The following is a 25124-nucleotide window of genomic DNA, read 5'->3' as shown; positions in this document are numbered from 1 at the left end:
TATTATTACTGTCTTAACTTCTTTTAATTTTAGATTTTTATTTTGACTAATGTGTGTGGGTGTGTGCATGCATGCGTGTGTGCCTGTGTGCGTGTGTGAGAGTGTGTGTGTGTGAGTGTGCATGTGTGTATGTTTGTAGTACTCCAAGGGACAAGAAGAGGGCCTAAGATCCTCTGGAGTTGGATTGGTTTTTCAGGCAGTTGTAAGCCATCTAAGTATTTGGTTCTCTAGGAGAGCAGCAAGCAGTTTAACCACTAAGCCATCTCTCCAGCTCTTTAATACCTTAAAAGTTTAACTTCATCATTTTCTTTTTGAAGGCACAACCTTTAAGAAGTGCTCTTCTTTCTTACAACATGGAAACCATATAGGCAGCAACCCATGCTCAGGTTGGGGTATAAGTGCAATACTAACTGGGTTGTTACTTGGAGAGTAACTTAGTTTGGAAACGTGTTAACTATTACTCAGTTAAGAAGAATGGACTTGTGTAAGGATTATTGTGCCTACTGGAGTCAAACAGCTAATAGAATTGTGAGCACATTTATACATGAATTTGTTCCAGGAATACTTAGAACATAATTATGGAAGGTCTTCTTTCAGTAACACATGTTTAGATTTGTCCATTTTTATTTTATATGTATGAGTGTATTGCCTGCATGTATACGTGTGGACCATGTCTACACCTGGTGCCTATGGAGGTCAAAAAAAAAGGTATGGGATCCCCTGGAACTGAAATTACCCATGGCCATGGGCAACAATGAGGGTGCTGCATGCTGGGAACTGAACCCAGGTCCTCTTCAAGGACACCTAGTGTAGCCTTCACCACTGAGCCATCTCTTCAGCACCTCCTTAAGGAACTTTAAGAATAGACATTGCAAGCCAGGATCTTTTCCTGATCTCAAAAACCATTTAGTGGAAGAAAGATTAACATGAAATTCTTGATGACATACAGTAAATAGGTTTCTGATAGTCACGGCATAAACGTCATCGTCCTCTACAATTCCTACGAAGAGGCAGGCCATGCTGACTGTTGAAGATCAGGCAAGATTGACTGTATAGAGAACACATGAGCAGCTCAGCATGATTAGGCGAAGAATGGTCTAGACTTCATTCCTTTCTTCTTCTCTATACAGCAGTAAATTTGATCAACCATGTTTCTGCGCCTACAGATTGTAAGTGCAGGTTAGACAGTGCAGAGGGCAAAGGCACAAAGGAAAACAGAAACAACTTCAAGTGCATAACTGTTTGGAAGCATCTTCGGGCATGAAACAGCACCTCGCACTCCAGCAGTCCCCTAGGGTTCTTCTGTGTCGTAGCAAGATGCACGACAGGTGATTCCAAACATGAGACTTGATTTATCAAAGTTAAGTTACAGGACATGTTTTTGCATGATTTAGACAGCATTCAAAGCATTTTGGAAGGATTTCAATAGGAATAGAATACTTTTCCCTTTTTAAAAAAATCTATTTATTGCGAACTTCATGCATGTAGACAATATATTTTGTTCATATTCACGCACACCCCCCAAGCTAAACCTAGAGATCACTCGCCCAACTTCTTATCCTCCTTTTCATCCTTAAAAGAAAAACAAACAGACAAACAAACAAACAAACAAACAAAAAACCCCGAAACTGAGTCTAATTAGTGCTGTCCCTGAATTCATGGGTGGAGCCATTAGCTGGAACAGGTCCACCTACTGGGGGCCACATCAATCAAGAAAATTGACTCTCCCCTTATTGGCAGCCATCACACGTGGCAGCCACCAGTAGCTCCTCAGCCCGAAGTAGATGTGATGTTTCCCGAGCCTTGTGGAGAAGCGGTGTGATCCAGGTGTCCCATTTATGGCAGATCATAGACATTTATTCTCTGCATTTTGAACTGCTGTCCCCTTCACAAAGATGCATTTCTGATGAGGGCTGAAAGCTGCACTCACCTAGGGGTATAGAGTACAGAGTTAGACAGTAGCTTGATATTTATGTCCATTTAGCAAAATAAAAATAGTAGGTTCTCCTCTAGAGCCCAGGAGCTCCCCGGCCTAGTGCAAAACTTCAAGACAATATTGTTGGTGCTCTTTGTGGATTAACCCTTAACTTCTCACAAAATCACAAGCCATGATGAATGGATTTGGTCTCCTGAGTTCCCTTATGGTATGGTCTAACTGAAATGTGCATTTGTGAATCTCAGTCTCTAGCCACTAAGCTCAGACTTCCTCTGTATTCTAGAGAAGAGGAAAAAGCATTTCTGACTCCTAAGATGACTTCATTCTAGTGTCTTCTCTTGTGCTTTCAGGAACATGTAATGACATTCATTGTGGATTTTAGCATTAACAACTTTCTCATTCTTCCGCCTAGCACAAGGCGGTAAGACAGTTTCCTTCAGTGGCAAAGAGGGGCTGTATTTGGTTTCTCTTCACCTCATCCATGATTCTCAGGCAAAACATTTGAATTGGATGGTTTTCTCATTTAAGTAGAACTTCCTTCTACTGATGTTGCCATCCGACAGCATAAGTATAAGCTGGCATTGACTCACTGTAGACCACCCATAGAGGATGCTCTACCCACTAGTGGTCAGGCTGTGCCACAATGCTGAGCCAAGTGGGCCATTCCTCACCTTACAGAGAGAGAACTTTCAGAATGCAGTTCCATCACAGGTCAAACAGTCAAATGCCAGGGTGGCTTTTTTTTCCCCTTAAAGAACCAGATAATGCCTATTTTATGACCATTAATAACATTTTCTTTATATAAACTGAGATATGAGTAATAAGAAATAAATCCTACTTCATAGTATAATTTGATTGCCAGTAGAGTTCGGAAGCGGGCTTTCTCACTGTGCGTGTGCCCTTGCACAGTGTAAAGGTGGCCATCCAGTGGTCCTCTCCCCGACCTTGATTTTTTTTTTTTAATGGAGAGCCTTTAGTTCAGCCAGAGCCCAAAGCTATTCCAGGGAGGCAGATCCTTTGCTCTCCCCTTTAAAATGCTTTGATTGTGCCTCTGGTAGTTAATGTGCCAAATGGTCTTCAGGGCGTTTCATACACGTGTTCTGCAGCTAATTAGAGTGCCTGGGCCTACTGTTTCCTACCTCTGTGCTCTCCATGTGTTTAAGAGCTCAGTTCAAACAGCAGGCCCATGGACCTCTGGATAGACATGGCAAAGCTCTACTCTGATTCGGGCATCTGTTGCAAACAGGTTTTCCAAAGGATATCCTGTAGGAGATAAACCGTTTCATGAGGCCAGGTTCCCTTTCCAAACCAGGAAGCCCGGGGCCTGCTGCGAAGGAAAACCCAGATAATGCTGTTGTGGCTGTAAGCAGAGCACTTGTAAATGTTGTTGTCAGCATCTTTTCCTACAGGTTCCATCCAGATTGTGTCCACTGACAGGTTAATGATGTGTTTTAAAGCTCTGTTTATGGAGAGCGATAGGGCAGCTGTGACATGAGTCCTTTACGTGTTGCAGTGACCGTTCCCCCTTGCATGTCTCCTGCAGTTGATAACTCCTCATGCCATCCGTGTGCAGACACCTCCTCGACACATCCCTGGTGTTGTGGAAGTCACATTGTCCTACAAGTCCAAGCAGTTCTGCAAAGGGACACCAGGAAGATTCATCTACACAGGTAAGGGGGAGCCTGCAGATGGTAACCATGGACCTGGCCTGGCCTTATCAGATGTTTTACTTGATTATGTGTGTGTTTATGTATGTATGCAAATTTGTATGCATGTATATGTGTGTATATGCAGGTATGTATATATATGTATATTCACATACACATACACACACACGTATATATATATATACACATACATACATATATATATTCTCCATTTCAATAGATACAGGACCAAAGACATTACTTTGATTGTTATTACTAAAATCTTATAGAGATGTAACAGTTTTGAATGTTGAAATAGTTGATTGGCTACTTAGAGAAATAGCCTGAGATGTTAAAGAGAGCAAGGGTAGTACTAGACAGGACCAAGGTCTCTCTAGTAGCTTGGCCAGCTTGTTGGAGTTTACTTTATGGAGTTTGCAGGGTTGAACTTTAATGAACAGTCCTCCTTTCTTCTAGCCTGTCACTGCATTTGAATTGAACACATTTGGTAGTTTTCATAGTGAGCTGCACTTTGTCTGCTCCCTTCCCCAACAGTGTTGGCACATGGCCCTGCCTTGTGGTAAGCAGCTAACTAGTGTTCCAGGGCGCATCTGAAATCCTCCTTACCAGGCACAGCCAACCCGGCAGGATTTGGACTGCCAGGATGTAGAAATACGCGTAACAGGCAGAGCAAACACCCGGGGAATCTTTTAGCCATCAACATCTGCTCTGGAAGGGCTGGGTAGACTCTTTGTTTCTTACATGCTCCAAGGTGAGGTGTAGACTGATGTCTACATTTCCTGTGGCCTGGTAAGTTTGAGGACCCTTGGCTTTATGTCACCTGGCTAGCTCCATTCAGGATCTAGGCACAGCTTTTCTTTTCCAGTTACCACTGGAACTTGTTTTTATACAAAGGGGTCAGGAGCAGGAGAACTGGTTCTGTTAGCACATCCTAATTAAGCCATATAATTCAATGGGCAGATTTCTTTTCTGCTTTAACATTTTACCCCAAAGCAGCTTCCCCTATAATTTTATACTATGAACCAAACCAAGCATGTTTAATAATTCTCTCTCTCTCTCTCTCTCTCTCTCTCTCTCTCTCTCTCTAACAACCCCCACCCACAAACAGACAAACAAACAAACAAACAAACAAATAAGCAAGTCAATATATCTTGCCCCTCGGAAATGCCTCCCAGCCCTTTAAACAAAATACAGGGTTGGTGCCTGCCTGCCGATTAGTTTTAGTTAATTGAAAATTATAGGATTGACCCAAGAGGAAAATTTTGTTTGCACTCCAATCACTTTTACAAATTAAGGAAAATTACCACAATTTTGTTTAGCTCAGGTTTCACACTGAGTTCACGAAATTAGCTCAGCCATCCCAACAAAGTCAGCACTTTGTTAGTGAGCGCTTGAAAAAAAAAAAACCAACTCTATCTGGAGTTTTGTGGTGTATACAAACGAAGCATAGAGAAAGCTATGATGCTTTATAGAAGTGGGCCAAGTGGTTTTAATTAGGCTCATTGGTTCAGCATAAGTTTTGAAGAACAATCAAAATAGCGGATTAACTGTTTCTTTTAAATCTAGGGTTTCCTGCCATTCATTTTTCCCATGAGAACTTCCCCATAGCACTGTAATTTTTTCTCTTTTTTTCCCCCTTTTCTTTCTTTCTATTTTTTTTTTACAAGCCTCATTATAGGCTTGCAGGAAAAGGACCAACTGAAATGTCTGATACTGTAACATTCCCCACTGTCATTCGAAGGGATGGGAGTTTTTTCACAGTGTTCTTCACTGGACACGCTGTTCTGGAACATAGTACCAAACCACAGAGGCCAAATGTTTCCTCTGAGGAGTTTGGACTCTGTTTTTGGCTGAAAATATTTATGCTTCGCTGGTTGCTTATTTACTCTGCTATTAAGGACAAGAAAGAAAGAAGAAGAAGGAGGAGGAGGAGGACAAGGAGAAGAAGAGGAATAGAAAAAATAAGAAAAAGCTTGTGGGGTGGGAGACACCAGAGGTGGTCAGCCATGGTTTACGCTTTGGTGGCGATGTCCTTGAACATTAATGGCTCCATTTTGTGGTCAGGTCTCATTTAGAAGAAATTATTTTAATCAGTGTCTAACAAAATACACCCTAAAGCCACCTGGTCATAAAATTTTTTAATCACTTCCATTACATTACTTAAATTTGCAAACAAAACAAAACACCCCCTCCCATGGAAAAAAAATAACCCAAGGCACTGACTGACCCACCATTCGTTAAGATTTTTAAGTCATTCCAAACTTGCCATCAGTTTAAGAAATCACATTTTGGGAAAGCTAGAGCACACTGGAATTAAGATCAAAGATCAAAGCAGCAGAACTGGAAGCTAAGGAAAGTGATTAGGGAGGAAAGTGTATTGATACGCTCACTTGTGGAAACTTAAAGAGAGACAAAAGCATCCATGCCTCCAAGTGTGGGCAACTGATAAGAAGATGCCATTTGAAATGTATTCCTGGAGGGAGTCTAACCTCTTCTTGTGTTAGGAAAATAAAAATAGAGAGAGTCAGGACAAAGGCCTCTTGGCTATCAATAGTTGCAGTGACATCACATCGTTTTAACTAGGAAGCTTGTGAGCCTCCTGATCACAGGCATGTGGCTTTCTTTGTGGTAGGTCCTTAGGCATGGTGAGGCTCCCAGCACCTGGGGCTTACTTCGTTTACCCCTCTGCTCATCACTGTTTACCAAGGAAAGTGTAGAGACAGGGTCTCAGTGCTTCTCTGGCCTTTGTGTCCAAGCAGCTGCTAAGGTATGTGTTCATGTGCAGGCCCCTCTTGTGCCCGTACACAGAGGTTCACACTTCCTCTTTACCATCCACACGGCTTCAACATGAGAGGCTTGTCTTTCTGGATTGGCGAGCCATTCTTGTTTCTTACTGGAATGTCACTGGAATTTTTTTCCCCTTAAAAAGAAAATAGGATATATCATAGAACTGGAAAACAACACCCCAATTAAGGCACTCCCACTGTTCTCAGAGAGCTCGAGAGAGTTTGGATATAGGAATGTGGAAGGCTCTACAAGTTGACTTTAAGCAAAACCAGACAATAGAACCATAACGGAATACCCTGGTCTAGTCGCTGTAGGTAAAGGCAGCCTTTCGGAGGAAGTAGTCTGACTAAACATAGGTTGAAGGCTGATCCCAATCTGTAAGATTGCTGGGTGCAGCTTTCCATTACTGGCCCTTCAACTTGAGCATTCCTGCCCACTAGCTAAATGATGCTCTGATGTTTGCATCAGAGTCATGGAGAAAAGTGGGCCCAGACTTTAATAGAACACAGAAGCCCTAACAGCAGTGGCCAGATAAAACTTTATTTTGTTTCCTTATTCTTTTGCAAATGTGGTGGCATGGCTGACCTTACATTTTAAGTGTTTCTAAATGAAAGAAATGAAAAATGAAATAAAGTTACAGGATTGTTTTCAGAGTCTTATGATATTGTATCTGGTCAGTAAGTCCAGGTAGACAAGACATAAAATCCCAGGACTCAGCATATTTCACTGACCATATAGCATCTCCCTAATATCTTCATGATTGGCACCCCTTGTTTTTGTTTGTTTGTTGTTTGTTTTATAACCATTCAGTCTTTAAATGAGCTGTTTCTTTTCGGAACATGATTATTCATTCCTGCTAAGCCTTCAGTGAACTTGAATGCTAATAAAAGTTTCTTAGGAGCTATTTGGCTTTTTGCTTTCAAATTCTTAAAAGTGGGTTTTCTAATAACAAGTGACCACTTCTAAAGTTAGCTCTTTACTTTCATTCTAATAACTTCTTCATGGGAAAGGCCTCTGTGTTCAGGGAAAAAAATTTTAAAAAGTAAATACAAATAAATTTTTAAAAAAAGTACCACAGAATAATGTTTCACTAACTCAGAGCTGTACTCACAGTCTTGAGTGACTGACAACCCAACTGATTGGCTAGTTAGACAACCTATCAGAACCCTTGTACCAACTACTTTTCCATTTTAACTGTATTTACCCAACTTGTGGCCCCTGTATGAGCCCATCCAAATAGTGTATTAATTGAGGAATGAAACTTCTTCCTGAAATACTTCCTGTTTGTATGTCTCATCCCTGGGCAACACAGAACATACTGCCCATAGGACGGACCATGCAGGCAAATGTCTTCTGCAGCACTTGAGGATTCTTAGTTTCCAAGTTTTTCTCTTGCTCATATTTGTTTTAACCCTCCTCCCTCTCCCTCAAGCTTTCCCTTTCCCCTTTCCTCTCCATCAGTTCCCTTTTCATTGCCAGGGATACAGTGTGGCCCAGGGATGAGGTACTTCCATTGAAGGTCATGGACATAGATTGAAATCCCAGCTTTGCCATTTACTAGAGAAGCCATTCCTGAAATTTCCCTATTATGGCTCTGAGCCACAGGAAGAAGAAAACGATAACTTGCCAGTGTTTTTTTTTTTAGAATCGGAGAAACGTATAACATCTCAAAGAGGCCAGATTCTAGCATTGGCATTAATAAATGGTGACCATTATCTTTAGTCATTGATTCTTCTTAAAATTTGCTATTTTCTGTGTATAAGGGGTTTGTCTCCATGTGCATTGTGTGCATGCCAGTGCCCACGGAGTTTGGGCAAGGACGTCAGATATTCTGGAACTGGAGTTACAGATGGTTGCAAGCTGACCCTTGGGTGCTTGGAGTTGAATCTGAGTCCTCGGCAAAAGCACAAAATCTCTGAACTGCTGAGCAATTGCCGAAGCCCTACCCATTCCACTTTTTTCAGTCCCTTTCCACAGCTTTTCCTCCATCATCCTCTTCTTCCTAGAAGTCTAAGATGTGCCTTTAAGGGTCTTTAGTAACAGAATCAGAAACAACAACAAACAGAAAGGGCAGCATATGAATAGTTAGAGTGAAGCAGATTTATAAGTAATTATTCTACTTTCTGTTGTCAACAACAAAGTAACCACGTTGGGGTGCTTATAAAGGAAACTGAATTATTTAACTCCTACTTTAGGAGGTGGAAAGACCAAGACCAAATGGTCCCGTTGGTTTAGCCTCTATTAAGGCTCTCTTGGGCTGCATCACATCACGGTGGAAGAGGCGTATTCATGGTGGAGGAGCGTGATTGCCTGGCGAGACAGAAGGCTTGGGCATTCGAGCTTGTACTCTTGATAGCAACACACTCTCATGAGAACTAACCAGGATGTTACAAGGAGTGCATTCATCCATTCTGAGGACAGCATATCCAATAGGATAATTAATTTAATCAAATTTCTTTAGGCTCCCCCTCTTAGCGCTGCCATACTGAATACCCAGAATTGAGCACATGGACTTTTGAAGCCCAAACACCATAGCTCAAATAATAAATATTTGATTAGCAATCTTGATGTGGAAACTTCTTCAGTACTTTTTTTTTTTTCAACAAAAATATGTGGATTTGCTCTTCTTTTCCCCTCCAATGTCTTCTTCTCTTCTTCAGGACATAGTAACATGGGCAGAGCCATCACCAACCTCCCTCAGAGAGCATAGGCTATAGTCAGCTTCAACTCCAGGTTCAAGACCCTTCAGCCCACAAAACTCTGGTTTTTCCTTCTTAGAAGTTTCCCTCAGGGCTAACCAAGTTATTCTCTTTATGTGGGAGGCAGAGTTGGAACCCAGTGAATCTCTCCTGTTCCTTACCCTTCTTTCATGTGAAGTCATGGCTGCCTAAATCTTCTAAAAAGCCACCATCTTATCATTACCCTGCAGAGAACTGTGTCTGTTTGCTCAGTAGATGTAAGCTGCCATGCAGCCCCTTGGCCTTGGCGTTTGTAGCTCACTCAGCTTTGCCATGGTGTTTTCTCAGCCCCTCACTATGCCTCAAACTCATTCTATATTAGCTACCTGAGGTGTGGCAAGTGCCTTTTGCAAAAACACATGCACGATTTGGCTACAGTTCTAACTCTGGTCCTTTGACTGCTCTCTGACTGTGGCACCGAGAGACCTAGTATAGATTGTTATTATACTAGACTCAGGTTGTTTTCACTGTAAAAGGCATGGTTGAAATAGGTAACTTTGGGATTCCCCATAGCGTATCCTAATTGACCTGAAATTTTCTGACATTTGATCTCTCTTGGCCCATGCAAATAGACCACTTCCTCATCACTTGCTTCCTTAAGCACAGAGTTCTTTTCTTATATTGTTTCTGGAAATCGAAGCAGACCCACTAACTTGATAAAGAAAGAGATAGCCTTTCTCAGTCTCACATGACTTTGTAAGCTGCATTGAAGCAGCTTGACTTAACTCATGAGGTTGTGATAGGTGTTCCCTGATAATTGATTAACATATTGCCCAGGATCAATGGGTCCTCATTGATTGTTGTAATCTGGATGACACGGGCTGTAAATAGAATCTGTTAATTAAGAATCTATCCCTCTGCACTTGACATTTTCATGCGTAGAATACCATAGTTGAGGTTTCTGATAAAGGAAAAAAAAAAGGTTAGATCTGTAGTATAAATCTTTTCATTTCTTCACCTATAAGATGGAGACATTTTAATAGTATTTGTGTTTAAAGACTAAATAGGTCAGATAGATAATGTAGTTCTGATGGTGCCTGTTCTGGTAGGAGTGTTTCCTAAAAATAAACTCAGAATGTGAAGAACAGACAGTGAAAATGTTGTTTCTATTAAAAAAAAAAGTCCAAAAACCCTGGTCATTTCAGCCTACTTGTATGTATTTCAGTTTTCCCTGGGATGCAAAACATTATTTCTCCCTGGGTTGTGGAGTTGGACTCATGACATCTGGGTTTAGTTCTGATTTCCCTGCCTCATTTTGTTGATTCCTTTACTTATCAGAATGCTTGCAAATTCCCTGCTCTGTTCTAGGTAATGTCCTAAACCAGTTCTAGGCAATGACCTAAAACACAGTAGCACCATTTTCACTGATCTTCTGGCCCTAGCGGTAACATGGATGTTCCTAAGTCCTAAGTTATCAAGCCTGGGAAATATCCAGAAAAATAAGAACAGGGTTTCAGATAAGCACATAAGAAAAGGAACCCTAACAAGTTACTTAGCTCCTACCCGGGAAAGATGTGTGAGCCAAGATTTGATGGATGACCAAGCATCAATACAGGAATCTGTGCAGGATGTTAGGCTTCCAGGCAGAGAGAATGTTCCAGAGATGGAGTGTGTAAGATGACACTGAATAGAAGCCATGAGGAGTAGTTGATGCTTATCTTTAGAGCCCCTGGCAGTTTTTGGAGTTTCTGCAATGGCAGTTGGCTGTGACATTTCTAATTTTTCAGACCCCTGGAAGGATGTGCTGCAGACTAGAGTGAGAGTTGGAAGTCTTCCTCAAAGGTCTTTGAAGTCACCTAGGAAAGATATCTGGCAGCTTGGGTTTAGGTGGCAACCAGTGGAGACGGGATGTAGGGAGAGAGGATTCGAGAGCTAAGGAGTGGAAAGGTTGGATGTGAAGCGAGGCAGACTGGACTTAAAGTGAGCAGGGTTTTTGTTTGTTGGTTTCTTTGTTTCTTTTTTTTTTTCTCAAGCTTGATAGTGGTGGAACTCTGACTTTGCCGTTTCCCGAAGGGTCTTGTAGTAACCAGCGAAAGAATGAGTCTGAAGATGCTTTGCGCAGGGCCATATTCTACACTCTTGATCGCTGTTAAAAACACAGGCCTAGCATCCATTTACAAAGGATGGAGGACAGAAAACAAGAATGTGTTTGTTTGCTTGATTTCCAGCTCCTCCTCCTCTTCTCTAGCACCCCTCTCTGAATCAGATTATTTTCATTTAGGATCTGACTGCAAGGGGGTTGTGTAATGGACACTCTCTCTGTGGTTCTGTATCAGTGCTGTCCTGACTGGAAAAGACTCAATAAAAAAGAAAAATTCAGAGGCAGCTCTTTCCCCTATGCCTTAAAAAATGACTCCAAGAGAACAGTTCACATAAAAGGAAGGAATTCAGTGCAGAAAGAATGTTCATTCCTTTTGTTTTGATGCAAAGAGTAAGTCCCAACCCTCTTCTCCACTGAAGCAAAGATTTGTTTTTACAAAATGTGATTCCGCCCCCCACCCACCCTGGACTTACATGTGTTGATAGGAGGGGTACTGTGGAGTGTGCTGGCATCTGTACAGTTAAACTCAGTGGGTACCCTAATGGCAGAACAACTACAATCTGTAAAAGTAACCATTGTACCTTGGTGACGTCTATGAAATGAAAGCCGTTTTCTTCAAAGAATAAAGCCAGTCTGAAGGAAGCATATTATTTTGCATATTTTATGTATATACTTTCCAAGAAATATGACCCTTATTTCCTATTTGGAGTAGAGTGTAATCAGGACATGAGTAGCTAGTGTAACGGGATCATTAAAAGGAATATTTTCCCTGACATTAGAGGTCTAAATGGCCACAAGGCCTCATATACAACCTTGGCTTTTTCCTGTCTCCTCAGAGTTAATAAGTGATAAGGCCAGGAGAGAGATAAATCACAGAAATCCCTGTCCAAAGAAAACATATTGACTATAGCCAAGCAAATAACAGACCATAACCAACGGTCCCATTCATCATTCATGTAATAGGGACATGAAGTATTTCCTACCCACAAAACTGTATAGAAGGAAAAAACAGACAGGTCTGTGCCCGGATCTGAGACATGCGATTTGGTTATTAAAGGACATGAACTATTTGTCACATGGCTTTAATCTTTAAGATGTGTTGCTAAACTATAAATTGCTGGTAAAGGATTAGAGAGTCATTAACAATGAACACAAGACCCACGCTTCCTATGGATTCTCAGCACTGTACTGCAATACGAGAAGGGTCTTAGGTTGCTAATCTTTTTAGTGTGATATAACATGATTTGGTTTTCAAAGCCAATAAGGTATCTGGTTTGAAGATTTCAAGGACGCTTTAAAATTTTTTTTATTTATATTTTTTTTTCAAACTGCAATTAGTGATAAATTAACCCTCCAGCTTTTGAACTACATATCTGGAAATTTCTCCTAACATCTTAGGGTCGGGGTAGGGGGGAAGGCAACTCTGTTTCTTTTTCCCTTTTCATGTGATTTATTTCCACTGCTTACAGAGGGCTGTTTTCTGTTCTGCTTTTCCATGTTTGCAGTGGTGTAGATGCTGAGCCTCTGTTCATTGTTCAGGCTAATGACGAGAGGGGTGTCCACTAGAGCATTAAAACCTGTTTTTCTTTTTTTAATTACCAAGCACCACATTTTAGGAAGCAGCAATTAAAAGCAAGTAAACTAATATTAAAATTGACCACATTCCTACCAGCCTTTTAAGCATAAACACTCCATAAAAGTGAGCCAGTCATATTATTTTAATGACATGTATCTTGTAGTTCCCCCCCCTCAGAATATCTACCTCATTCCAAAAAATACCTTATATAATATTAAGTGAGGTTTGTTTTTGTTTTGTTCAGCCATTTAGCAATGCATCAGAAAGACTAGGGCGTCATGAATTTAAAACAATTTCTAATCTTTGATAATCATTTCATGGTTCATCGGAACTTTATTAGATGCATCCTAATCTCTGGTAGAGGCATCCCGGTCTTCCTATTAAAGTGAGACAGCTTGAATCTCTGTTCTGGTCTCTTTTTGTATTTGAAAAATCTATAGCACAAAGTCAATAGTCCTATACCTGGATTCTTTGGCAGGGGTCGGGGTCAAGGTGGGGGTAGGGAATGTCAAAATTCCGAGACTGACACATTAGCTAGCTGGGGTCCATCACTCTGTACATGCTTCAAGGACCCACTCACCGTCCTTAGAGGTCAGCACCAGCTCCCCCAAACATGCGGCTACAACATGAAGCATTCTGTGTAAAACCTGGATGACCTCCATGGTCAGTGAATTCTGGACATTGTCCTTGGCTGCGTCCATAGGATTGCGCTTTCCTAAGAATAAGTGGGAGCCATCTGAACCCCTCAAGCCTCCTTGCAACTTTAGTCCAGAAATAGAACCCTAGACTGGTTGAAGCAGGTTCCTCCTACTGTTCCCTCAGGAAACTCCAGGGTACCCAGACAGAATGTTGACCTCCTCTTTCCCCCACTGGTTTGCCACACTCCCCATCGCGGTTTCCTTCTATCTGGTTGTTCTTTCCTATCCCACATGTCCCCACCAACTCTGTCTTCTCCTTGCTAGCTGAATCTTCTTTCTCTCTATGACACTAAAATGTAAAACACACCTGTGTATTCCACCCCCTAAGTCTGCATTAGTCAGCCTCCATTTTTAACCCACTTCTAAGACAAGGAAACTGATAGAGGTGAGGTAATTCCCTGGGGTTTTTTTTTCAAGCTAGTAGGTGGAGGAAGGAGTCAGACCCTGTTCAGGGACACCAGGCTGGGCACCAAGGAGGAAACCACCCTCAAAGCCCCTGAGGAAGCCATGTAACCTTATTAGCATGTGCAGTATCCCCAGTTCCCTGAAATTGGGTTGCAGGTGAGGAAGGACATTGCTGTTTCTAGAAAATATGAGCCTTAAGTATTTCAAGTAACTTATATCATTGTGAACACATTTCAAACTTATATAGATGCTATATATATATATATACATATATATATATATATATATAATAAATCACCACTCCTCATCCCATTCCTTTGAGATAACCGCTGTTAGTATTTTTTAAGTGCCATATTTTTCTATGTATATTCATAAAGGTTATATCAGAGAGAATAAGAAGGGTTTTTTTTTGTAATTTTATATCATGCTTTGTAGTGTAAGTCTCAAACAGTTCATTTGTATGTTCAGGTTTTCCTTCACTGTACTTTAGTGGCTGTATAGTAGTCCATTTTATGGCTGAACCCTTATTTATTTAATCATTCCCCTATAGTTGAGCAGCACACTTGGCTTTTTTTTTATATAGAATTTTTACATAATATCTTCTGAGTGACAGCATGATACTGAATATAAAGTGTTTTCCTGGTGGGATTTACTGATTCCAACAAATGATGAAGCATCTACTTACACTACTCCTCATATTTAGTTATGGTATTTTTAAAATCCCATACTGTACAGTATTTATGGGCATAGCCTTTACTAATTGTAGAATTTCTACTCTTATTCATATAATCAATATAATCTTTGCCATTGGCATTTTAAATATAAAAACCAAAGCCCTTTTTTTAAAAAATCCAAAATAACAAGTTTCTGAGCCAGATACATTAGCCCATGCCTCTAATCTCTAGACTCAGAAGACGACAGCAAAAAAGATCAAAAGTGCAAGGCCAGCCTGGATGACCCTGTCTAAAAAGAAAAAAGAAGAAGGAAAGAAAGGATGGTTTTCTTATGACATCTTTCTAAATACATATAGTATGCTTTTATTCCATTTATCTCACCACTATCTCTGTTTGCGCCCCTCCATACTGGTCTTCTTCATCTTCTCTGATGGTTCCCTTTCTACTTTTGTATCTTGGGGGGCAGGGGGAGAAAGGGAAAGAAAAGATTGGAAGGAAGGAAAGAAAAGCATGGCATAAAGCTAGTCCTCTGTGAGGGTTTAAGGCCAGGGAACTCATCCTCTATATCGTCTTCATTGTTGCATTGAGGACACGGTTCTTCCCGAGTCTGCGCACTGTGTTTTCAGGGGAAGCTTTATGCCACAGCATGCAGCCCTTTTGCTATTTTTTTTTAAAAAATTCCAAACATGAGCCCTCTTAGCAGTGTTTATAAGCAGCCTTTAAAAGGTTTTATTTGGCTATGGCTGTAGCTCACAGGTAGAGTACATGCCTAGCCCACGGAAGAACCCAGGTTCGATTACCAGCACCATAAGACAGATTGACTGATCAATCAATACATCAGCCAACAAAGTAAAATAAAATAAAATAAATGTCATAAGAAACTTAAGTAGTGAGAGGCCAGTTCCATAGAAATAGCTATTAAAGTTATGTTAATTTACTATTCCAGTTTCTTGTCATGACTGACTTTCTTACCTTTATGGCATGTCATGCCCTTGCTTAAAGATAATGTGACGGAGTAGGTATGCTTCAAGTATATAATGAAGGTTTTGGGCTGGTTTTGTTGTTGTTGTTTGTTTGTTTTGTTTTGTTTTGGAGGAGGGAGAAGCCACCTTTTTATTAGCTTTAGCTCATTAGTGTTGCTTCTCTTAGTTGAGTCGTCTGTCATATGCGATTCTGGTCATGAACTGGATGGTCTAAGCCACATCATGTTTTCAACCTGAGTAAGATCCGTCCTCCTGCTTCTGTGGGCCTCACTATTCAGGGCACTGAAAGTGCAAGTGGTTACCGTGCACCAATCTAAAAACTGGAGATTTCCTACACCACCTCTCAGCGGTGAGAGGCCCAGGACAGGGCCTGGGAATCCTTAACTCGTGGGCAGAAACAACAACAGAAGAATAAATACACTTCCCCTTCCACCTCCCGCTCTTCGACCTCGCACATGTAAGCATGCATCTTCTTCCTGTTCACAGCAACTGTGGTTAACTTCGAATCACCGTGGAAGGGCCGGCCTGCTGGCCTGAGCCACCTGGGATTAGCTCCAGCGGTTGAGTCAGGAAGCACTGACTCCCAGTCAGTATGGAGCTAATTTAGCTCTTTGTTCACAGTCAGAAAGACTTTCAGATTTAAATATCAGCACAGAAAACGACCTCTGCACATGTTCTACACACACACGCACACGCACACGCACACACACATGCGCACACACACTCACTCACACACACACACTCCTTCAGTTCCAACTGACTTTTAGAAAAGCCATCAAGGCCAGGCTGACTTCTCCAGGGTCTTTGAGTTCTATATGGGTGGCTGTTAGCTGTCTTATGGATGATAATTCTTGTACTCCAGAGCTCTATTATGGTAAAAATGCACTGTGTGTCACCCTGCTTTGCTCAGAGGGTCTAAGGAGATCATTGGAAGGCAGAATTTCCATGTGATGAAATTACTAGCCACACAAAGGGAAAAAATGTTTTTGGGCTTGTCAGGAAGTTATATCAGGAGCCAAAGAACAGGCCTGGCCACTGAATCCCTGTGTGTCATTGCTCTTATCTTATGTGGGTAAAGAGATAGAAGCTGATTAAATACAGTGCCATAATTAAGCATTCCTCACTCCCCATTTCTGTTTTGTTACATTTGAGGTAGAAAGGAGGGAGCACTTTTAGCTCTGTTTTCAAATGTAAATAAGTGAGTCTTAGGAAGAAATGCAGTGGGTCTTTTTCAGGGCTTTTAGGTCACCCAATGATGGATTTGATATCAGATCTAGACACACACACACACACACACACACACACACACACACACACACACACACACGTGGATCCCACTTTGTACCAGCTCAGATTTACATCCACACAATTAACTTACATGGGCTCTGCTCCACCCTTTACTTGGACTATAATACACTAATTAGAAAGAAAATTCTGGATTCTTGGGCAGCTTCCCCAAGTATGGGCACTTTGGCTATAGGTTGTATTTTGAACTTATTCTTGCAAACTTATGCCAGCAAATTTGACCCCGGTTGTCTGTGTGTGGGCAACTCCTGTCTCTCAATGGAGTATAAAGGAAGGCAGGGTCTCATCTCTTACTCACAGCCATGATCTCAGGGCCTGGCTCAGAATAGGACACACTAAGTGTTAGGCAAGTCAGTGAATGGACGGAGACACGAAGGAAAAGCAAAAATGTTCTCGTAGGTGCATGGGATGTGATCCTGCAGGTAGCCAAGTGGGTCATGACAGAGGATGTGAACCAGGCAGACTTCCAAGGCTTAGGTAATCATGCATCTAGAGGGCTCTTCTATCCCACCCGCTTTCTCCTGCCTGTCAATGGTGAACTTGTCTCTGCACTATGCAGGCCCCTTCTTAGACTTAAGAAACCAGCCCAATTTCTTGAAATTTTTCTAACCAATCTGAGACATCCATTTCCTTGTCTCCAAAGCAAGGGTGATCTGTAGTAGGCTGCCCATGAGGGTGTAGTAAAAGCAAGCCTGGGGAAAGCTTAGCCTGGTGTGCAGTGCGTAGTAGGTGCTCAGCTAACAGGGAATCTTATCAAGAATTAATCCATATGGAAGCAATGAGGAGAAGGAGAGAGTGAGAGAGACAGGATGCTGAGATGTATAGAAAAAAAAAAAAGATTACTTCTGGGCACAACACAGTTGTTGCAGTCATGAACTCCCAGTAGTCTGTGGTTCTCACAAGCTTTGTGTAAGTTGAGGCCCATCAGCATTTCGTCATAAAAGAGGGAGGGGCCCATGAAGCCCCATCCTTCCAGAGAGACTATTGGCAGTTAGCATGTGTTGAGGGAGGAAGAGCCTATTTATTGACTTACTATGTATTTATGTATGTATGTATGTATTTAATTACTGTGTGTGACATAGCCACTGATAAGTTGCCCTTGCCATGTCACATTGCCTACCACTCACTCTTGGGAAAGTAGTTATGCTGAACAGACTGCACACAAGAGGAAGACATGAGCACAGGAGGAAAACTTGCTATAAAGTATATCAGTTTGGGAGCAGCTGTGGATGAGGGAGTGGACTGAGGGCGAAAATGACACAAATTTCATAACACAAGTATACAGCACTGTCAAACAATAAAATAATACATGAGAAAAAAGAAAGAAAAAGATGATCCACACTTCAGTAAGTCTGAGTTCTAAAGACAGAGACAGAAAAGTCTCCAGAAGTCACCTTAGCCATTCCTGTTTTTCATCTGAGGCTCAGAGAAGGGGAAGGCTGACCCAAACTCACACAGGATAGGTCTGCATACGGAAGCAAAGCAAACCATATGCAACCGGATTCCTAAATGTTCAAATAGTTGAAGTCATCAGTTTTCTGAATGCATATTAAGGCTAGTTCCACAACCACCAGCATGGCTAGGGAGCAGCTGCTGCTTGATATGTTAAGAACACCATTCTTTGCGCAAACCCTCAGGGAAGGCTTGGAGCCCTGTGGCTACTTGATTCTTTGGAACGTGCAATATGTGACATTTGCAGAAAGGATGTTATAGACTGCCCTGCTCCAATTTGTTTCCATCATTCCCTTTTTGCTGACAAAAGAAATGGGGGACTTTCCTTCACCCTTTGGTAAATCAAAGTTCTAGGGAAGAACCAAGTGTCATTTCCGTTGTGAGTAAAACCCAATCACTCAGGTCAAGGGCGTTTCCCTTCACCCCAACATCATAGATGTCTGCACCATGCATACATCTTTTCATCTTTTCAAATGCTAGTCAGGGAGGGTCTTGAGGGGGTTCTGCCTAAGCTTCCCATCCCTACTGTGATCTCCTAATCAAATGCCTATACAGACTAGCGATAGTCCTACTGATCCAGGACCTCTGCAGACCCTCCTTCTTAAATTCTCTATCTTCCAGTTGTTACCAAGGAGATAAGAAGGCACAGCCTTTGCTGTGTTTAGTGATCTTCAGGGATCTAGAAGCAGAGTCATGGGGCCAATGAGGAAACTATTTGAGGATGATGGTAATCAGATCCAAGACTTAAACCATCCTGGAGAGAGATTTCCATGTGTGCGAGCTCAGTGGGTTGTTCCTGTCACTTCTGGAGGCCCGGGGCAGCCAGCTGACACACTGGCCATGAAGAAGGGTATGGCCTTTTGGCTGGTTTTGCTGCAGTCAGAGGTGAGGATGACATGGCTCTATCAGTTGCACACCCCAGTTCATTAAAGCAAACAAACCAATAACCAAGATTGTACAAGAGATTTAAAAAAATTTTTTTTCTTTATTAAACTTTATTAGAGGCTCCCATTAGAATTCAAATAAAACAAAATATCATTTGAGGGAGCTCCTAAAAAAGGCATTCAGTTGTTGGTAAAAATCAAAACAATGGCCAGCTGTCCCCTGATGCTCAGCGTAATGAGTAAAAAGTAAAATATATTCTTTCCAATTTCCCAACAGCAGCTAATTAAGGGTAGCTCGCTTTAAAACAGACCTAATTTAATTCACTAATATAAGTATTCAATTAAAGTTGCTCCCACTGCTTTCTTCTCAGAATGCCTCTTCCTATACTTACATATGATGCATTCTTAGGATGAAGTCTTCTAAAGGTTCAACTGGTAATGAAAGTGCTTTCAGTACTTCATAATTGCCCGGATTAAATAATATGCATGTGAATGGACATTTGAGTGTAAATGTGCACCCTGCAATGTTGGAAGAAGATGAGGCCCTATAGCCCAAGATTTCTCAGCCAATCAGAATGAAGTCCCTGCCATTTTATTCTATACCACTCAGAATAGTTTATTACATTATTAAATACATGTTACAAGAAGTACATTGTTGTTTAAGACTCATTGATTTAAGCAGAACTATTCTTATAATGTTCCATAGGCTTTTACATAAAAAGAGAAGAGCCCATATAAAATTATAAAGCTTTAATATAATATAACAACCTATAATATGAGTCTCTCCTTTTCTATGGAACCCACCAAAAATTTTAATGAGTTTATTAGAATGACTGTTTGTGAATTCTGGCATGTCATGTCTAATTATACTTAATGAATTTAAACATTTCTTTAATGGGCTCTATAGCTTAACTCACCACTATTATGTTCCAGAGCCTCCTGCCTTTACAATGATCTTACTTTATTCTTATTTTGGGTGGCATTAAAAAGAAATGAAAGCCTATGATTCTGCCTCATCTTCAGATGGATATAGTGAAAAGGACAGTGCTTATTATGAAGTTAATGTGAATTACCATGTAATTGCCACTGGCTGCACTGTAATGATTATTTAGTTACCACTAAGCATTCTCTGCCAAATAACATACATTATTTCATAGGAGGCACAGAATTCACTCATCATCCCGCAGCTCACAGAGGGGAGTCCACTCCCCAGCTCTTCAGTGGAGTGTGGACACTGCCGATGTGCACATCTAAATAATCAAGCTTGGAGCACGCCAACTGCAGACTAGGATATGAGTTTATCTGATTTGATTTGCTGATGTTTAAACACTTAGCAGCAGCCAGCTATAGGAGCCAATTAAATCTCTCCAAGGTGCACAGAGGGATCTCTTTTGTGAGAAATGATTTAAGGGGATTGCGTTGGCCCTGTAACTGGAGGGAAGAAAAAGCATTAGGAATGAGATTTCAGATGTGAGGGGCTGATCACCCCGCCTCCCTTTGTGTTTTTTCAGCTTTTGTGCTGTTTGGGCGGCTGCTGTTTTATGGGACGGATGTGCACTTCTATTTTGAAAGCCCAGGGTTATGCTAAACTTTTCTCTGTGAAAATGTCTCCCCCTTTGGCTATTGATTATGACGTGCCTCTAGACAAGGCTTTGTATCTAAAAGAACAACACAAAAAAAACAAAAACAAAAACCATGTCAGGACATAGTGTTCCTAGCAGATATTGCATCTTATTTAGTGTACCGGAATTCCCAGTTTAAAGTAATCACAAAATTTATGGAGAAACGGATAAAAAAGGTTGTAAAATATCGATTTGAGGAAAATAATAACACAACTCATCTATAATAAGAAGAAAAATGAAGCAATAATTCAGGGGTTATCGAGCGGCTTGCTGCTGGCAGTATTGATCCAGTCCTTTACGGCATCAGATCGCACCTGAGATTGCACTGAAAGAAAGAACAGCATTCCTTCGCTCATTATTTCTCAGATCCCATCGCCTTGTTACATGGGTCCTGAGGAGCTAGAATTGTTGCGGCTGGGAGAGCGGGACCTGTAGTAATAATAAATAAATAAATAGCTCAGAAATCTATATTGCCTTAAAGCCACTGTGCCTGGTCTTAACACATGGGATCTGGGTTTATAAACACTTCCTTGCCCGAGAGCAGCTAATGACAGCTCTGATGCTGCGTAGCTCATTTAGGGCCCAAGGAGATCTTCGTCTCATAGGCTGGAGTCCTGCGTTTGGAAGGAATTCCTGTCTCTGCTGAGGAATCCTGCATCGAGTGCATTTCTTGTTAAGTTACTAAACTGAGAACAGTGCACTTATGCTGCTCTGGGCCATGGAAAGTGATGCCTTTTTGAGTCAATGAGTTATTGTTTTGTGTTTGAAGACATATCTTTTTTCGAGCTAGCTAGGAATACTACTTCTCAGAAAGTCTTTACGTGCGTGTTCGTGTTCACCCATTGTGAATTTGTGGTCTGCAATAACCGTACGTTTCCAAATTTATCTGTAGTTTTTAAGGCCTTGCAAGACAAATCAGTTTGGTGATGTACTGTCTTGGTGGCAACCCTTCAAGAGGCAAACTGCATTCTATAATTCAAGACTTTTAAGTTCTTTCTAGATTATACCACGCATGTAGTGTTGAGAAAACGAGACCGTTTGGACCTCCCATTCTTGACTGTTGTTTTGGAGGGAAAGGGCGTGATAATACTCAAATTCTAACTTAATAAGAAGCTCCTAGGTGCTTGCTGTGTCTTGCAGTCTTCAAGGTCCTCGGCAGGGTGAGGCTTCTTCTTAAGCCACCCATGTTCTAGAAAGGAAAGGAAGGAAAGGCATGGCATAGGAGCAGAGAAGGAAACAGTCAGTCGGCTGAGGAAGATCACTTGAAGGCCAGGGGTGGAGATCAGGTTCTGGGAAACACTGGCGGGCAGGCTCTTCCAAACAGCCGCTTGCACATTACAACTAGTGCAATATATGTTCGCATAGCCATTTGAGCCCATATCCCATTACCCAGGTAAATAAGCTTTTGTTTCCAAGCCTGCATGGCCTCTTCTTTAGGTCTGAAGCAGTGCTGTCATTTACCCAGAAGCCTCGGTCTCCTTGTCCCATCCCCCGGCTGCTCTGTGGTCATTACCTAGAAACACGAGCCCCCACCAGCTACGTTCTCTGCAGATCAAGCTTGCTGAAATTTCAATAAGCATCGATCCGTGTCACTGTACCAGATCCTTGAGACTGTTTCTATTATATTTGTTTCTCTATTTCTTACTCTGAATGGGGTGGGGGACCTACGTTTCCGAGGAAATAGAGGGGGGCTGCTAGAAGAGGGACGGTCGACATAGTCCTGGCATCAGTAAAGTTAGAGGGAACGGGAAGGATGGAGGAACAGAGAGAATAAGACATCTAACCATCAAGACTAACTCCCTAAATAGCTTTCAATAAAGTACAAAGCACACTCCCCCCCTTCCCTAGCCACATAGTAAGATTGAAAGTCATCACTGAATCCTAAACTGTGGATATTGAAATCGTGAGATGTATGGTACATTTAGCAGAGGCGTTGGTGAAGTGCAGAAGTCATTTTAACTTTGTCTTTTAATTTTAAAGATTTATTGGCCGCAAGGCAAGGGGATATTTATAAGCATCCTTAGGTATTCACAAAACATGTCGTTGCCAAACAGTGTGGAGAACGGAAAGAAATCATCATTACGAAGCCGGATGATTCAGGAAATGTGGCGATAAATACGGGAGTGACAACATATTATCTCAGCCTCTCCCAGCTCCATATTTTTTGAGTCATGATTATCGAGTATGGCACTGCAGGAAGGCTGCTGGGTCCGTTCAGAACTAGAGGAATTTGGGATTTAAAGGAATAACCAGGCACAATGTTTAGCAAGTTCTAATACAATACGAGGTGTCAAGGCATCTCAGCTTGAGTAAATATATATTGTACAATTTGCTTCTATCTTTTTCATTTCTTATAATGAAAGGAAAGTGGCAAGCAACAAGAAAGCAATTAATTGCAACAATGGTTGCTTAGCTCCCGTAGAGCCTGAATTAAAAAGAACATTAAGATTGCTTTTCTAATAGCTCATTTTTTAAACCATTGGTGCTTTCTGCATGGCAGATGCATCTGAATTGTTTTACAATGCCGCTCTTCTCCCTTGTTGGCAAGCAGATTGTCAACGTGAACTTTTGACCACCCTGTTGGTTGTTTCCTCTTGTTGTCCCAAATTCATGGAGACAAATGTCATATCATAGTTAATCTATCAGAAGCCTTCTCTGTGGTAGGATTCTTTTCATTTGAGACGGGTTGTTTATTGAAAAGTGAACTTAGAGACTGTCACTATCATTTCCTGGAATATAGTCAGCCCAAATGGAATATAGTTGCACCAAATAGACACCAAGTAAACAGATAGGTAAGAGCTGAGTCTGTACTCTGTGCTTTGGGATTGGTGAGGTAACCTTAAAGTTTCTTTCTTCTCTAGATAATGAGAACACTGCAACTAAGAATAAATAACTTAAAACAAATTGATGGCTGCTAAGAGAGGGATAGTCAAGATTTTTTTTTGAGGGATGTGGTCCCTCCTACTTTGACCATTCTCAAGTGGATGGCTACACCACCTACACTCATCCATACATGCAGCCCTAAGTGGATCACTTCAGGTATTTAACAAGAGAGGCCATGCAGTTGAGGAGGAGTGAGCATAGGGAGGTCACTTCTTGAGGAGCGAGAGGCAAAGATAGGAAGTTATACTGTATGCTGATGAAAAATTCTTAATGAATTATTGAAAGTATTTACTAGAGAAGGGTTTAACCCAATATAAGCAATGCCCATTTCTGGGCTTGAGCAATGGGCAGCCATATCATGAAGGGTTTTACGTCACTCTTACCCTGTAAGGTAGTTCCCTGCAGGCATTCTTTCTGTTTTGTCCATCAACATATTTCTTCTAGGGATTATTACAGTGTGTAAACTGTAACTTGGGGATTAAGCAATGTCCCAATACTCATTAATGAAGGGGAGAAGTATCACTGTTAAGACTTTCAAGGTGTTTCCTCTGTGCCACATATAGTCATAACAGGCAGCATATTTTCAAACATCTGTTCTTGAGACACTGTGAGGCAAGTGCTGTTGCCCTCACCTTCCAAGCAAAGGAACAGAATCCGTGAGAAGTTCTGAGTTTGTTTAAGGTCACAGAATTAGGAGGGGATAGGACCAGGATCTGTGTATGGGCCAACTGGGCTCAGAGTTGTAGCTTCTTAGCACATAGCATGGTCATCATTAATCACACACAATGGTAACAGAGAGCTTGTCTGTGCCTTGGCCATCCATTCATTCAATGTGAATTACTCACGCTCCATATGTTAGTTAACTGGTGATACTATGTACATGATGGGCACGGTCTCTGCCAGCATAGAAACTGTAGTCTAAACTGACTTCCTTAGTCAATTCATCCCAGACGTTCTTCTGTGATGTGTTCAATGAGAGCTAGTCAGAAGCAGGGTTGGTTCCGTACATAGAGACGGCCTGCACTAAACGGAAGGAGAACAATTTAAGGGAAGGCTCAGAGAGAATCAAGGTGACATCATATTGCTTATCATGAGGTACGCTGAGACAGTTCGTGCTTCTGTTGTGAATGGAGGATGCATGTGTGAACCACATGCTTCCAGTAGCCCAGGAAGCCACCCAAGCCCCTTCCTGCTTCCAAACTTTGTGAACAGATGTGTGCTCAAGCCATCTGCATGGTACCACTGACATCTGTTCCATTCTAAACTTGAGACCAGCTTAGTGGGGGTTGGGGGCAGCCCACGAAGGGGAAGCCAGCATATTAGGAAAGGGCCTACTTTCTCTTCCCAGCATCTTGCTTAGAAGTCACTAGATGGAGGTAATACTAACTTCATGTTTGATAGTTAGTGTTTCCATTTCAAGTCCCTGGGAATCAGTGCCCCTGTGTAAAATATGTTGCAGGATTTCCTAGATTT

At 41.5% G+C, this 25124-nt stretch overlaps 1 protein-coding gene across 7 annotated transcripts in view; it reads left to right on the top strand.

Moving 5' to 3' along the window:
* Positions 1 to 25124, top strand: part of EBF1 (EBF transcription factor 1) — a 395401-nt gene that overhangs the window by 309660 nt on the left and 60617 nt on the right. For all 7 annotated transcript variants that reach the window (XM_084763355.1, XM_084763354.1, XM_084763353.1 and 4 more), the window contains one exon: positions 3480 to 3606. In XM_084763355.1, coding sequence (XP_084619481.1) covers positions 3480 to 3606 — 127 coding nt within the window. The remainder of the gene's footprint in view (positions 1 to 3479; positions 3607 to 25124) is intronic.

Source organism: Acomys minous (assembly GCF_964271855.1).
Source record: "Acomys minous genome assembly, chromosome: 16".
Taxonomy (NCBI): domain Eukaryota; kingdom Metazoa; phylum Chordata; class Mammalia; order Rodentia; family Muridae; genus Acomys; species Acomys minous.
This window is presented reverse-complemented; position numbering and strand designations above follow the sequence as displayed.